Source organism: Balaenoptera borealis (genome assembly GCF_965194805.1).
Source record: "Balaenoptera borealis genome assembly, chromosome: 5".
In the NCBI taxonomy this organism is placed as follows: Eukaryota; Metazoa; Chordata; class Mammalia; order Artiodactyla; family Balaenopteridae; genus Balaenoptera; species Balaenoptera borealis.
The window spans coordinates 123972217-123987232 of NC_138862.1; the positions used below are offsets into that span (position 1 = coordinate 123972217).

General features: G+C 46.2%; 1 protein-coding gene across 10 annotated transcripts in view; it reads left to right on the forward strand.

Annotated features, from left to right (window-relative positions):
* Positions 1-15016, forward strand: part of TFDP2 (transcription factor Dp-2) — a 186212-nt gene that overhangs the window by 163354 nt on the left and 7842 nt on the right. For 9 of the 10 annotated variants that reach the window (XM_082393774.1, XM_082393778.1, XM_082393779.1 and 6 more), the window contains 3 exons: positions 2659-2825; positions 6815-6920; positions 7133-7338. In XM_082393774.1, the coding sequence (XP_082249900.1) occupies positions 2659-2825; positions 6815-6920; positions 7133-7316 (457 nt within the window). In that variant the 3' untranslated portion in view covers positions 7317-7338. Of the gene's footprint in view, positions 1-2658; positions 2826-6814; positions 6921-7132; positions 7339-15016 lie in introns of those variants that run through there. The other variant, XM_082393780.1, reaches the window with a different exon arrangement.

Here is a 15016-nt window from a genome sequence, read left to right on the forward strand (position 1 = left end):
GTATTTGGTAATTAAGGCTGTAGACACAAGTAGAAATAGTAGGGACCGTGCGGGCTGTGACGTCAGAAGATGCATTTTGCAATCTTTCCTCTAGTTGTATAGTTTCTTAACTTCCCTGAGATCTCATTTCTTCCTCTGTAAAAACAAGAATTATAGTATTTAACTTGCTGGTTTACAGACGTTAAATTCATAAAGGACCAGCCCAAATGGTAGATGTATTATTATTCACACACTTAAAATTCTTTACAGAAACATGTGTCTGCAAGGACTTGTCACATATTCTCATAAATCTGAGAATTATAGAGAATGGTTAACATATTTTTGGGAAAAACAGACTGTTAGAATTCTAGTTATTCTCTCTAGTTAGTCTCTTGTTTAGTGGGAAATCATTAAAATTCTCTTCTTTGGTTAATCTTTGAGGTCTAAAAGAGTAGCAGGAAAGCGTGGGGACCAGAGACCTAAGGGAATTACGGATTCTTGTCCTTCTTGGGTGATTACTGGCTCGTGCCCTTTCCTCGCCCTCCCCTGAGTGGAGGGAAGGAGGCTCTGAGCTGCTTGTAGGAGCTTGTTATTCAAGGCCGGGTGCAAAAGCCTGGTCTTTCAGTTACTTTGGTGATGCAATCCTTTCCCCTTAGCCAGGAGGCTTTCCCACAATGACGATTACATTTAGGAAACCTTCAGCTTTTAACGCATGCCTGAAGTCACCCCTGGGGCAGGCATCCACTCCAGATTTTGTGTGGTTTCTTTATTTTCTGAATTTCTGTTAATGTACTTATTTAAATTCATACACTTCAAATTACTTAAATGTGGCATTGTGCTTTAAGTTTTAAATTTTGCCCTTAAGATCTAGCATAAAAAGTTTTACCCTTACGTGACTTTAATAGAATTTCATGACAACGTAAGCCCACCCTTGTCCCAGAACTTTGCCTGCACTCTGTCCCTGAGGGGCTGAGGCTCTGGGTGATGGTGCCGCAGGGCATAGCCTGGGAGTCAGATGGACTGTTTCTTCTTACAGTCACCTCTTTATTGAAAGCCTGTGCCAGGCAGCTGGGCATCCTGATTTGGTACTTTACAGAAACGTTCGGAAACGTGCTATGTGTTATATATGACACTTTTTTCTTGTGGCGTTTTTACTCCTTAGGCCCTCAAGACAGGATTTGGGGGTTGGTTAGTTTGTGAAAAGTCTTCCATTTTCTGCTCATCTAAGGTATGGTGTAGCTAACACTTGACTCATGAAAATGAAGTAAGCATCCAACATGCTTTTTCCTCGACCCTAGTTAGGCCAACTCATAGTAGGAAAGTTAGATATTAAATTGGAAAGGCTTTCTTTGTGTTTTTTTTTTTAATGACTGCTTTGCTTGCTTTATTTGTTTTTATTGAAGTATAGTTGACATACAATATTATGTTAGTTTCAGGTGTACAACATAGGGATTTGACATTTGCATGCATTACAAAATGATCACCGTAATAAGTCTAGTAACCATCTTTCCCTGTATAAACTTATTACAATATTATTGACCATATTCCTTATGCTATATATTATATCCCCATGGCTTACTTTATAATTGGAGGTTTGTACCTTTTAATCCCCTTCACTTATTTCACCCACCACCTTCAGCCCCTCCCGTCCGGCAACAGACCACCCATTTGTTCTCTATGAATCTATTTTTATTTGTTTCATTTTTTTAGATTCCACATATAAGTGAGATCATATGATATTTGTCTTTCTCTGCCTGGCTTATTTCATTTAGCATAATACCCTCTAGATCTATCCATGTTGTCGCAAACAGCAAGTTTTTTGTTTTGTTTTTTTTATGGATGACTAGTAATATTCCTCTGTGTTTTTGTATGTGTGTGTACATACCACATCTTTATTCGTTCATCTATTGATGGACACTTCAGTTGCTTCCATATCATGGCTATTGTAAATAATGCTTCAGTGAACATTGGGTGTGCACTTTATCTTTTTGAATTAGTGTTTTTGTTTTCTTCAGGTAAATACCTAGAAGTGGAATTGCTGGATTGTACGGTAGTCTATTTTTAATTTTTTGAGGAAACCTCCATACTATTTTCCATAGTGGCTGCACCAATTTACACTCCCAGCAACAGTGCACAAGGGCTCCCTTTTCTCCACACCCTCTCCAGCATTTGTTATTTGTTGTCTTTTTGATGATAACCATTCTGACAGGTGTGAGGTGATACCTTATTGTGGTTTTGATTTGCATTTTCCTGATGATTAGCGATGTTGAGCATCTTTTCGTGTGTCTTTTGTTCACCTGTATATCTACTTTGGAAAAATGCCTACATGGAAAGGCTTCCTTAATATTTTATCTTTTGTGACAAAGTTATAGACAGCTTTGAAAAGTATTAGATTTAGACCAAAATTTCTGTCTCCAGTCTGCCACAGCTTAATGAGGGCTGAAATTTATGGACTCCTGTTGTCTGTCACAGGAAAGGTGTTTTAATTGGCAAGTGGTTTATGTGAGATGTCATTCTTCTGAACCCAGCAGAATGACTCATTGCCCTAAACGGCAACAATTTCTAGTACTGTAGCTGAGCTTAGGTCCTCATTCTTTTATTGAATATGCAGAGTACAGAACTATTCAGACCTCCCCAATACCGCAGAAAACCCAACACTAACTTTGTTTCCTGATGCAGGTTTGAATACCTTTTTAATTTTGACAACACCTTTGAGATTCATGATGACATAGAAGTGCTGAAGCGGATGGGAATGTCCTTTGGCCTGGAGTCAGGCAAATGCTCCTTGGAGGATCTGAAACTTGCTAAATCACTGGTGCCAAAGGCTTTAGAAGGTTATATCACAGGTATGTTAACTCATGCTTTTTCAGTGTTGTCCTTGATAAAATGTCTGACCCTAACTTGCTAAAACCTTTCTCATAGAAAATTAAAGCCCACTGTATGCCCATCCTCAATTCTGTGCCCTTCCCTACCCCAAAATGTAACCTCTCTCTTGAATTTCTTGTTTATCACTACTTGCTTTTCTTTAGAGACACAAACACAAACAAATATAGTAAGCTAGAAACAATTTATTAGTTTTGCCGAATTCTCACCTTTACATAAAATAGAATCATAGTGATATATTCTTTTGTGATTTGACTTTTTTCACTCAACATCATGTGCTTTAGATTTGTCCACATGATTTCATATAGCTGTAATTGATGCACTTTTACATAGAATTCTAGTATGCATAGAATTCTAATATGTGGGTAAAGCACAATTTATTTGTTCATTTTACTGATCATAAACCTTTAGTTTTGTTTCCAGTCTCTTGATATTTAAAGTGCTGCTTCGAACATTTCCGTAACTATATCCTGGTGACCGTGTGCAAGTGTGTATAGAGTGAGATTGCTGGGTCAGAGTCGGGTGCATCTTCATCGTTACTAGATGATGCCACAGCTTTCCAATTTGATTTTGCCAAGTTACACTCTCACCTGCAGAGTGAAAGAGTTTTATCTTCCCAAGCAGGTGGATGTGAAATGGTATTGTAATTTTTAAAAATTGAGATTTAATTCACGTACCATAAAATACACCATTTTTTTAAAAAATGTATTTATTTTTGGCTGCATTGGGTCTTTGGTGCTGCGCGCGGGCTTTCTCTAGTTGCGGCAAGCAGGGCTACTCTTCGTTGCGGTGTGTGGACTTCTCATTGCGGCGGCTTCTCTTGTTGCGGAGCACGAGCTCCAGGCACGTGGGCTCAGTAGTCGTGGCTCACAGGCTCAATAGTTGTGGTGTGCAGGCTTAGTTGCTCCGCGGCATGCGGGATCTTCCCAGACCAGGGCTTGAACCCGTGTCCCCTTCATTGGCAGGCAGATTCTTAACCACTGCGCCACCAGGGAAGCCCAAAATACACCATTTTAAAGTGTACAATTCAGTGGTTTTAAGTATATTCACAGGGTTATGCAGTCATCACCAACCATTATCTCATTCTAAAACGTCTTATCACCCCAAAAAGAAACCCCACATACACTAGCAGTCACCCTTTAGTCCTCCTTTCCTCCCGGCTCCTGGCAACCACTAATCTATTTCCTGTCACTGTGGATTTGTCCATTCGGGACCTTTCATATAAATGGAATCATATAATATGTAGCCTTGGTGACTGACTTCTTTTATTAGTGTAATGTTTTCAAGATTCATCCATCCTGCTTCATCCCTTTTTATTGCCATTTTGTGGATATACCACATTTTTTAAATCCATTTGTTAATTGGAGGACATTGGGATTGTTTTCAGTTTTTAGCTATTATGAATGATGTTGCTATAAACATTCTTGTACTTTTTTAATGAACATAAGCTTTTGGTTCTGTTGGGTGTATACCAAGCAGTGGAATTGCTGGGTCATATGATAACTGTATTTAACATTCTGAGGAACTGCCAAACTATTTTCCAAAGCAGTTGTACTGTTTTACAATCCTACCAGCAATGTACCAGGGTTCTGATTTCTCCATATCCTTCTCAACGCTTGTTCATCTTTTTTATTGCAACCATCCTGGTGGATGTGAAGTGGTGTTTCACTGTGGTTTCAATTTGCATTTCCCTAATGACTGATGATGGTGAGCATCTTTTCATGTGTTTACTGGCGATTTGTGTATCTTCCTTGTAGAAATGTCTATTCAGATCCTTTGCCCATTTTTAAATTGGGGTGTTTTATTTTAAGAGTATAGTGAGTATACTTGAAAATGGAAACACTATGTTTTGCATGTTCTAAAATTCAGATTTTCACTAATTCAGAAATCTTGTTTATGATTGTCTTAGTTCCTAAGACTGTGGTATATTCTGCACATATAATTTGGATGTTTGGACAAAAGCATTCTTTTGCCTTTGCTTTTGCCAGTTTCCTTCATTTATAAGCATCACTACCTAGAACTAATATTAAAATGCCTTTAAAACATGATGAGAAATTCTAAAGTATATTAAGTCAAATATAAGCAAAGAGGTAGTTTTTATTTTGTTTTATGGTTTTGGCCCTTTAGTCACAACACAAGAGTCTGTTGATTGAGATTTGGTTTCTGTTGAATTTAGTTCTTAAATTCACACCACCCGCCTCCTGCAAATGTGACCCCCTCTTCTTGCCCCTCAGCGACCCAGCCCGCCATCCTCACCCCGACCCGCTCTGTTCTCCCCTCGCTGCCCCCAGAGAAGGACCTCCTGTTTTATTAGCAGCTCAGGCATCCTAGCTGTCCAGCAGGGTCTGCATACAGCTCTTACTCCATAAATCACCAGGACTTTATTTTAGCTCATTCTCAGTGAAAAGACTCAGGGCGCTTAGGCGGGCTCTGTGGCTTTGATCTCTTCGTGACCTTGTTTGCAGACTGGGATACAGACTTTCTGGTTAGTTCAGAAGCAGAAGCGTGTGCCTTCAGTATGTGGAGGGACAGGGTAGCTCTTGAGGAGGGTTGTGAGAACCGTTGTGTGGGTGCTAGGAAGGAAAGGAAAGAAACGTTGGCTTTTCAGAGCCATTGTGAAAAGAAAATGTGTTCTGGCAGAAGGTTTCCATACATACTAATTAGTAACACTTAGCACAGGATTCTGGCTTTAATTTCATTATGTACGGACTTGTTCTTATTGTATGCGTTTAAAGTCTACTCTTCTTCTTAGAATTGAAGGGTTTTTGTTGGTTTTTTTTTTTTCCCCCCACAGCTGCCTTAGTTCGCCTGTGAAGAAAAGATCCACGAGGCCATTTTAAGATGAATGTAGTCATTTAGTTTACTTTTTTCCTACGTGGGAAGCCTCTCACTTGGTCAGGTAGCGCCAGGATAGTGGAGTTTCCAATCCCAGTACACAGTTTCTTTTCCTTTTTGCACAGTGATTATAAAACTATTTTGATTATAATAAAAGCTCATTTGGCAAATTACACTTTCTCAGCATACACTTGGTCTTATCTCACAACATAAGTCAAATAAGATTCTTTTTTAGGAATGCATTTCTGCTGTACCTACCACCTGTGTTGTAAACTCACTGTTGAAAGAGATGATACTCCTTCATGCAGTGACACTTAGATCTTAGATGTTCCAGTAACTGCCTTCTCTGAGCTAACATTCTAGATAAGGAGACAAGGGTTAAACAAGTCGAAGTACAATTAGAATTGGTCAAGGTTGTGATAGGAGAACTATGGTAAATGCATAGAAAATGAGATTGCAAGGACGTAGCCAAAATATTTCATACAGACTAAAACAGCAACGCCTGTCTCGCCCTCATGAAAAACGCGACTGTGCATGGCCTTTTAAAATAAGGTCTAGTTCAAGTTATAAAGCAGAGGGTACCAGGAAGAAGACTAGACCTCTGGTGCCTAATAGCACTGAGTTCACCAGTGGGCACGAAAAGACGGCGTGCTGGGGCGCTTTGGCAAAAATGTGTCTGTGCTTCTAGCCCAAGATACTCTGACTTGACTTTGTCTCCACCCACTCGTGCTCGGCTCGTTAACACCCCGGCCAGAGGCTTTTGTGCTAAGTCCGGCGGGTGTCCAGGAGTCGTACAGCTCTCTGTACTGCGTGAGCTGCCCTCTCGAGGGCTTCTGTAAGAAAAAAGAACGAAGAGAGTCTGTGATTGGTTTAATTTGAATTCTTTCCTGGTGTAGTCTGCCTTCCTGTATTTTTCTCCCCGCCTCCCCCGCGCTTATGTTCTAGAAATTTCTTTTTTCCAAGCTGAAGAAACCGGGGTTCTTCCCAGGGCAGGAGACTCGTCTGGCTGTAATTTAGAACAGGCCGATGGCCTTACTTGTCTGTGTTTTCTTCATGCCATAACAAAAGCAGCCACGGAACTTACAGAGCTGCCATCTGTTTTTGTTTTTCCCTGTAGATATCTCCACAGGACCGTCATGGTTAAATCAGGGACTGCTTTTGAACTCTACCCAGTCAGTTTCAAACTTAGACCTGACCACTGGTGCCACCTTGTCCCAATCAAGGTACGTATTTTTTCAGGGTTAGAAGGGCGAGCCGCGAAGCCCTGACCCTCCCTGGAGGGGAGAGCCAGCGCGCTGCGCCAGCCGGGTCCCAAGCGGCTCCGGCAGAGCTCGCCCGCGGCTCCCTGCTTCCCCGGGTTCTTTTCCCTGTGTTTTCCAAAAACTTAAAACATCTACCACGTTAATGAGCCTGTGTGTTTTCAATTGTTTGCTAGTGTAAACCAAGGGTTGTGCTTGGATGCTGAAGTGGCCTTAGCAACGGGGCGGTTCCTTGCCCCAGACAGTCACCAGTCCGGCAGTGCGGCCTCTCACTGCTCTGAGTCCCGAGGCGAGACCCCCTGTTCCTTCAACGACGAAGACGAGGAAGAGGACGAGGAGGATTCCTCCTCCCCAGAATAAAGACAGGCGCAAACCCACGTTCTACTTTTTGATGCTCATGTGTGTTTTTAGTGTGAGCTCTTGTGTTTGAAACGATTGCTTCGGTCTTTGCCTTTGTTTGCACTGTGTGTTCAGTGAAAACTAGGGAAACACAATAAGCAAATTACCTGAAGGCTGAGAGGATTGAGATGAAAGTTAACGTAGTGTGAATGAAAACTCTGAACGACAGAGCAGTAGATCACATGGCAAACAAAGCATGTACTCGGAGGTGGCGGAGGGGATAGTCCCTGAATTGACAGCACGAACGCAGCGCATTTATCTTCCGTGAGGCGGGGCGCCGCGGCCCCCAAACCCATGCAGCCCTCCCTGTTGCCGAGGTGGCTCCATGAACAGTCCCCGACGGCCGTGTGCCCCACGCCCCGCTCCCTGCTCTGGGCTGCCTTTCACGAGGCGGAGCTGAACACGAGAGGTTCCCGGTGGGAGGAGCTGTACAGCGAGGGATGGAGACCCTCGTGGCCCGAGGAGCGCAGATTGAACCGCTGAACTAGGTGCAAGTCTAGTCGAGGTGCTTTACGCATCAGCTGCCTTAGACGGCTTCTAGAAAGGAGCGAACGCTAATTCTTGAGTACTTAAGTGACATTTAGAATAATTTATAGTCAAACTGAAATGATCACTATTAGCCAATGCATTGGTGCATAGAATTTTCTAGGGCTACTTCTGGAAGCCAAAATAGAATAGCATTTCCACGTGCATTAAATACTTTGCCAGCACTGCCTTTCGCCAGCAACCTAAATCTGGAGTTTTACAAGAGAAGGAAATTGTCTCTATCGTTTTAATCAGAGCTATGCATTTCATACAGCTTTTTCACCTACAACAAAACAAAGGAACAAGTCCCCGTGACTGAGTTGCTTGCTTATAGTTCCCTGCCGTAATTGTATGATTTCACCCAGTGTGCAATTTGTGAAAATGAACTGTCATTACTTTTGTCTGAAAAGTATTTCCAGAATATGAACAGCAATGTTTTCCTGTACATGTCACCTTTGGTACATTCTCATTCATCAAAATGACCATATTGGGTTGATTCCTGGGTCAAACGCATTTCAAAGTCACCCGATATTCAGTGTTTCACAGAAACACCAAAAAAGGTTGAGCACTCCAGGTGACTGGGTGTGCAGTAGATCAGGACATAGACTGTCAGGTCAGAGCCAAAGATGCCGCTGGGAACCGCTCACTGCTGGGTTCGCTTCCCGCCCCTCTGAATACGAGTGTGGAGACACTGCCACCACGGCCAGACCCCGACTTACTTACTTAAGCGCACATTAGTTAAGGCCTTGGAAAGGAGCAAACGATAGTGGAAGATTAATTCTAAATCTCTGACTTGAATCATTTGGATTTGCCCTGAGATTATGCATCCAGCGTCTATGGGCTCGGCGCTGAGCTCAGCCCAAACCTGTTCTTTCCTAAGCCCCGCGGGGGAGCCGGCGGGGAGGGGCCTGGCTGACCCAACCAGTACACAAGGATGTACAGCGCTAAGTTCCTTTGAGACAAACGCACGCATTCTGTCAGGAATAAGCCATAGCGCAGACTCAGAGTGCCAAGGGGCCGGAGAGGCGGAGGCAGGTGCCGGAGGGCCCCCCTGAGGCCGGGGTGGGCGGGTGGGAGGGAGGGCCCGAGGGCCTCCAGGGCACGTTCTGCCTGGAAGGTGTCAGCTGCACCATCAGGGAAAGCCGGGTCTCCTTCAGGCTGCCTTCCCTCTCCCAAGCCAAGCCCAGCTTTTCTTGCCCCTGTACTTGAAAGGGGCCCGGCGGGGACCTGGAGAGGCCCAGGGCCACGGCAGGCTTTTCAGACTTCAGACTACCATGCCGCAGGTCCCAGGGCCGCACACCAGCGTTCATGACAGGCACACCAATCGTGAGCACTCCTTTACGAGGTAGCAGGAGCCTTGCCAGAGTTCGTGGGGCACTGATCCCTTTCTCTGTTCTCTCTCTGCTGCTGCTGATAAAATATGGGTTTAAAAGAAAAAGCAACCAAAGACTTACCATTCATTACTGGTGCCCCATCGGCCACCGCAGCCAGTGGTGTGTGGTGTTTGGCAGGAAGTGGCCCTCCGTTCCTCAGTGACACACTTGGGTTACTGCTGAGGACACCCAACAGAGTCACACTGTGGTCACAGGACATGTCACTGGTGTAAGGCTTTACCTGAGCAGAAAGCTAGACTCAGATGTTTAGAAGGAGAAATTCTGTCATTCTTCTGCTTCTCCCCTAAACAGATTTATGTGGTTCTAAAGTTCATTACTCAGTCACAATTTCATATAGAAATCAAACAAAAAAAAAAAAGGAAATTGTGGTTACGACATCCAGGCTTCTCTATAGGAGTAGCACTTGGGGTTATTTGCGCACGCACGTGTACACACCCGCGGACACCCCTCCCAGAGGGTGCTGGTTACACGCTGCTTGGGGGAAGTTCAAGAGTCCCCTTTTCCCTCAAGCGCCAGTGTATCCGGTAACCTTTCCGGTGCACAGCGTCCCCCAGTCCGTGAAGTCGTGATCCGTTTAGCACCCACGCAGGTGGCGCCAAGCCTGCCGTCTTTGGCCCTGATGTGGGAGGGTCCAGAAAGTGCCCACGGCGCCCAGGCACCCGCCCACACTTCCTGCCCTTCCCTGCTGTGCGTCTGTCTCACCCGCTTCATTTTCTCTTGTGATGACAAGGTGGTGGGAGCAGCTTCAGTAAGTGTTGACATAATCTGTGCCTTAAGATCATGGAGGACCTCGGGGAGGGGCCAGGAAAGGAGGTGCTAAGACGGTGATTCCTCACCTCTCAGCGCTGCCCGCCCCCCTGCAAAACTTTACAAATGACCCCTGTCTTCTAGAAATGTTGGGGAGAAAACTGTCTGCAGTTGGCTGCCATTTTACCAGGATAAAGAGGGTAACTCTCTTCATTAGCAGAACTTACAGTTGTCACCATACTCTGCCCTACTTGAGAAATGATGCCAGGGTCAGCCCCCAGATACACACGAGCCCCTGCAGGTCATTCAAGCGGAGATACTCCACAAAGGAGTGGCTCACTTTAGCCATGCAGACATCAGAAACTCGGCTGTTTGCTAAAACACAGCCCTTTCTGGGCCGCTCAGGTTGTAGAGGCAGCAAAGTTTGGGTGTAACCTGGGCCCTGGGACGGTCAGAGCATAGCGGGCATGGGTGGGGCGGGGTTAGCAAAGGAAGGGGACTGCCTCAGCTCTTCCTACCAGAACCACACACGGGGAGAAGCCTGGGTGAGTCACTTCAAGTGGCCTTTGACACCTCGCCAGCCCCCTCGGGCACATCTGTGAGGTGGCCTTTAAGGCTGCACTGCCACAGTGGTCCCGGCAGGGTAGGGGCTGGCCAGTGAATGGAAGATTTAATCCTTCAGTAAGTGTTTGAGTGAATACAGAACAGAAGACGTTAAGGTTGATTCGTGCTATGGAAAAAATGACAGGGTCATGGGGCAGTGGCGGAAAGGCTACTTTGGCTGGCGGTGTCCAGGGAAGGCCCCCTGAGAAAGTGACTTTTGTTCTGAATCAGACAATTGAAAGGTCTCCCTACCAGGCCACTCTCCCCCATAACGTGCACTTGGAAATCTCTGCTAAATTCCAAAGGCCCCACTCTTCCAGCTTCCAGTGTACATTTTGGAGTCTGTCAGGGAATTTCTAAGATTTATTAATAAAAGAAAACCAAACTTAGCTACCAGCAGTAGCCATAAACTAAGAGAACATTCTAACCCATGGAGGTCGCCTTGTTGGCTCTGTTACCTTCCAATTGAACCTACACAATAGGAAAGTGAGTAGAAATGGAGAACTTTTCTAGGTGTTTTCTTCTAGTTTTACAAGTTGTTAAATACATAAAGATCTACTTTTTATATTAGATGTATAAAAGAGAATCTGTTATCCTGCATATAGACTAGTTTTAGCAGAGCTGAAGACTACCTGAGGATCATTCCCCCCACTAGGTTCCCCATTTTCAGGCACCCGAAGCAGTGGTCCCCCAGCACTGACGATCACTCACACATATTTATCCAGACCCACGGTGTGTGCCAGGGCCCCGCATGACGCCTCTTGAGCGGCCCTCAGAAACGTGCCTCCCTGCCCTCTGATTCACAGTCATACAACGTTCAGTTCATTTGCTTAACTTCCATTCAAGCCGAACACTATTACCCAAAAGGAAAAAGTGTCTGACGTTGACTTTACCGTTTTCTAAAAAATTCAAGCTAATGCCCACGTAAATTACATTTCTCAGGAATTAGCCAAGATCTCTCTGGACAGCTGTGCGTAGATAACCTTCGGGATCCCGTTTTCCCACCTACTTCTACACTCACACTGTGCTAAGGAAGAAAAGGTGAGGGCATAAACTCTGCCCCTCCGGTTCTGACCTGGGAGTCCCTGACAAGTACAGACGTTTCAGTGGCCGCAGGTGTTCACTGACCGCGCTCTTGTGACAGAAGAAAGTATATTCGCTTACTTCTGTGCAGCTGTACTTTCAGATACAATCCTGTATTGTTCTTACAGGGCCTTCGCTTTACACGAAGGCCTGTGAATTCCATGCTGTCGTGACCCCTTGCTACCCCAGCAGATCGGACTTTGGTCCTCTGCTTGTAGCTGCCTTAGAAGCCAGTGTAGCGGACACATGGGGGCAGGACTCGCCCCTTCTCCACCAAGGGCCTCAGAATAGGGGCGAACCCTCCCCACTCACTCAGGCGTGTGAAACCAGCCGGGGGCCTGACCTGCCCGACGCCCCTCAGCCTGTCTGGCAGAGCCTGCCCTGCGTCCCGAATCTCCCTCCTCCCGGGGCCCCGCTGCCGCCTACAAACCCAGCCCTCAGCCCGGTCCTCCCAGAGGCCTTCTGGATTAGCATCAGCCCTCTGTCACCCCAAGTGCTAAACAGCTGAGGGGCAGGAGTGGGACACTGCTCGTGAGTCCCGGCGTGAGGCTGTGGTGTCAGCTTCGGGCCTCTCCCGGCTCGGAAGACCCAGGCTTAGAAGAAACCCATTCCTCCCTGGGCAGAGACCTTCATGCACATTGGAGGTCAACTGGCCCTTCTGTAGCAATGTTAGCTCTTTTCTGTCCGTGTCCATCTCAACAAGGAGACGTCCCCAGATCATGTTTGGGTTTTAAAACCCATCGCTTTGTCGCTTCAAACTCACCGTGTTGTCACTTCCCATGCGCTGTCTTCAACATGCCGGGCACTAATAACAAATGGCCTGATGGTTCTGCGTGTTCACGACTGGGGTCAAAGATTTTTCTCAAACCCAAAGTCTCTGGGGACCCAGATTCTCTTCTGCTGAGAGACTTCTCTGAGCGTGTTGCAGTTCTGTTTTTCCCAGTAGAACCGTGGCGGCTTCAACCGCTCGGTGTCCCGAAAGGCGGACCCACCGGCCGCGCCGGAGCTCGGAGGCCCGCCGTTCAGCACTGTGAGGTCGCCAGGCGGCTGCTTGCCATCACCACCCTGCCTGCAGACAAAAGAGAAAGGCCATGAGCCCACATCCCCAGCTAGTTCACCTTGTCATTTGGAGATGTCGTACTCTGATCATGTGCTGTTAGGTTTTATTTCCAGAAAATATAGTTCTGCTTTTTTCTGCATGAAGGAAACATCATGGTGCCACATGCTTTAAGCAGTTTAAACAAGAGAAATAAGGGGAAAATGCAAACACCACATCTGACCTGCCTAATGTAGACTTTATTAGATTGAAGTATCTAACCTAATATGATTATTATTTTGTAGCATTCTCAAACTTTGTAAATAAATACCATTATTTTTATATGGAAATTTTATAGAAGAGCTATTTCTGTATACTTAATTATTCCTGGGTTTTCTGAAATTGCTTCCAATAGGTAATGGACAAGTCCTAATCTGTGTTCCTGTAAGGATGGTTCAAGGACCACCCACAGCAGAATTGATGGGGGGAGTTTTAAAATTTTGCCTCCCTAGGACCCACCCCAGAGGCTCACTCAAAAGCTCTGGTTGGGGGGGGGTGGAGCCTGGGAAGCTGTATTTTTAATAAACTCTGAGTGGGTTTTTTTGTCCATTAAAGTGTGAGTGTCTTTGTCCATCCTGAAAGATTAATAGATGGAAAGAAAGAATAAGCATTTGAAATGAGTTTAAGTTGTGCTTGAGGAAAAAAATGTATCAGACTGTTCCATGATTTGAATGAGATGTACTATAGAAAAAATAAATAATTTAAAATAATGGTGGTCTCATTATTAGCAGGCTGATGGCGGTGGTGGTTAGTGAATACTATGCAGTGCCCAGACCCCGGCCCCATCTGAGTCCCTCTCCCCAGGAATTGCCCTTAAAAGGGAGCTGCCTCACCCAAGGTTATATACCACACGCAGCCAGTGAGGGGTACAAGAGGCCCAGCCGCCTTGCCCCAGTTGGGGTATCTGAAGGGCCATCTCCGCGTCAGAGTGCCTCGGGGAATTGGCTGGTGCCTCCGGCGGCTGTGTCAGGCTCAGCTACCCTCCACCCCACCCTGCCCCCCTCACTACTTACAGGTCACGTCCCCAGAGCACTTCAGTGCACATCCACCCCGTCCCACCTAGGATGGAAATGGCAGACATTGAAAAGGTTCTCTGCGTTGGAGACCTATGATTTTACATCTTTATGAGATCACTTTAGAAGATAATCGCCTAAAGAATAATGCCTTTACAGTCTCAGAAATGACCGACTGGAATACAGTGTTTTAGGGAGAATGCTCATCTTCCCTTTAACCAAAGCGGCATCAGAGAGAAGAGCTACAGTGATGAGTGCAGGCCACCGTGGCCCCCAGTACCTCCTGCTCAAGCAGTCTCCGCCTGCCTTGGGAGAGGTGGGAGCCCTTGATAACGCCGTCTTATATGCAGTCTGAGCTGGGTGCGTGGTGGGCACGTGGACGGTCGGAAGGAAGGGTTTGGAGCAATTTGGGGGTCGCAGGATGGGGCCACGTCTTAAAGAGACACTAGGAAATGGTTAAGGAAGCACTCACTTGAATGTTAATGTCCAGTGGGACTTCCCTGGGGGTCCAGTGGTTAGGACTCCACGCTTCCACTGCAGGGGGCACAGGTTCGATCCCTGGTCGGGGAACTGAAATCCTGCAAGCCATGCTGTATGGCGAAAAAAAAAAAGAATGTTAATGTCCAGGAAGAAAGGCATCCTCCCTTAAAGACTCTCACTTGAGTTGAGCAGACAAGTCAGTGATGGTGGTGGGGACTGTCCAGTGTTGAAGTGGGGAGCCAGTGCCCGCCCCTTTTCCCAGGGACTTCCTGGAGTGGTGAGCCCAAGCTGGTAGCAGGTCCTCTCTGCTGTGTAGCATGACCAGCTACTTCCTAGGGCCATTTGGCGAACGTGTCCAGGGACCCACGCGAGTAACGCTGAATCACTTATTTGGCTATGAGGACGTGCTTTGCTTTTGTGGCCACATGGGGGATGTCGTGAGAGACTGCTGGGAGTGTCGTTGGTAGCTGTCAACACAGCCAGTGGCCACGGGGTTGACCGGGGAGATGCCCACAGAGCCCCAGCAGTTGTTTACTTCAATACCCAGCTCCTTGAGCTGGGCTCTGCTGAGGCGACAAGGCATCAGGGAGAAGACAGCCTCAGGCAAGGGTCTTCCCCAGAAGCCAGAACTCATCTGACAATTGACTGTTGCCTTTTTCGGTTCCTACTCCCAGAAGCTAGTTTTTCCCCATTCCATCTGACAGACGAACTGCTCCTGTA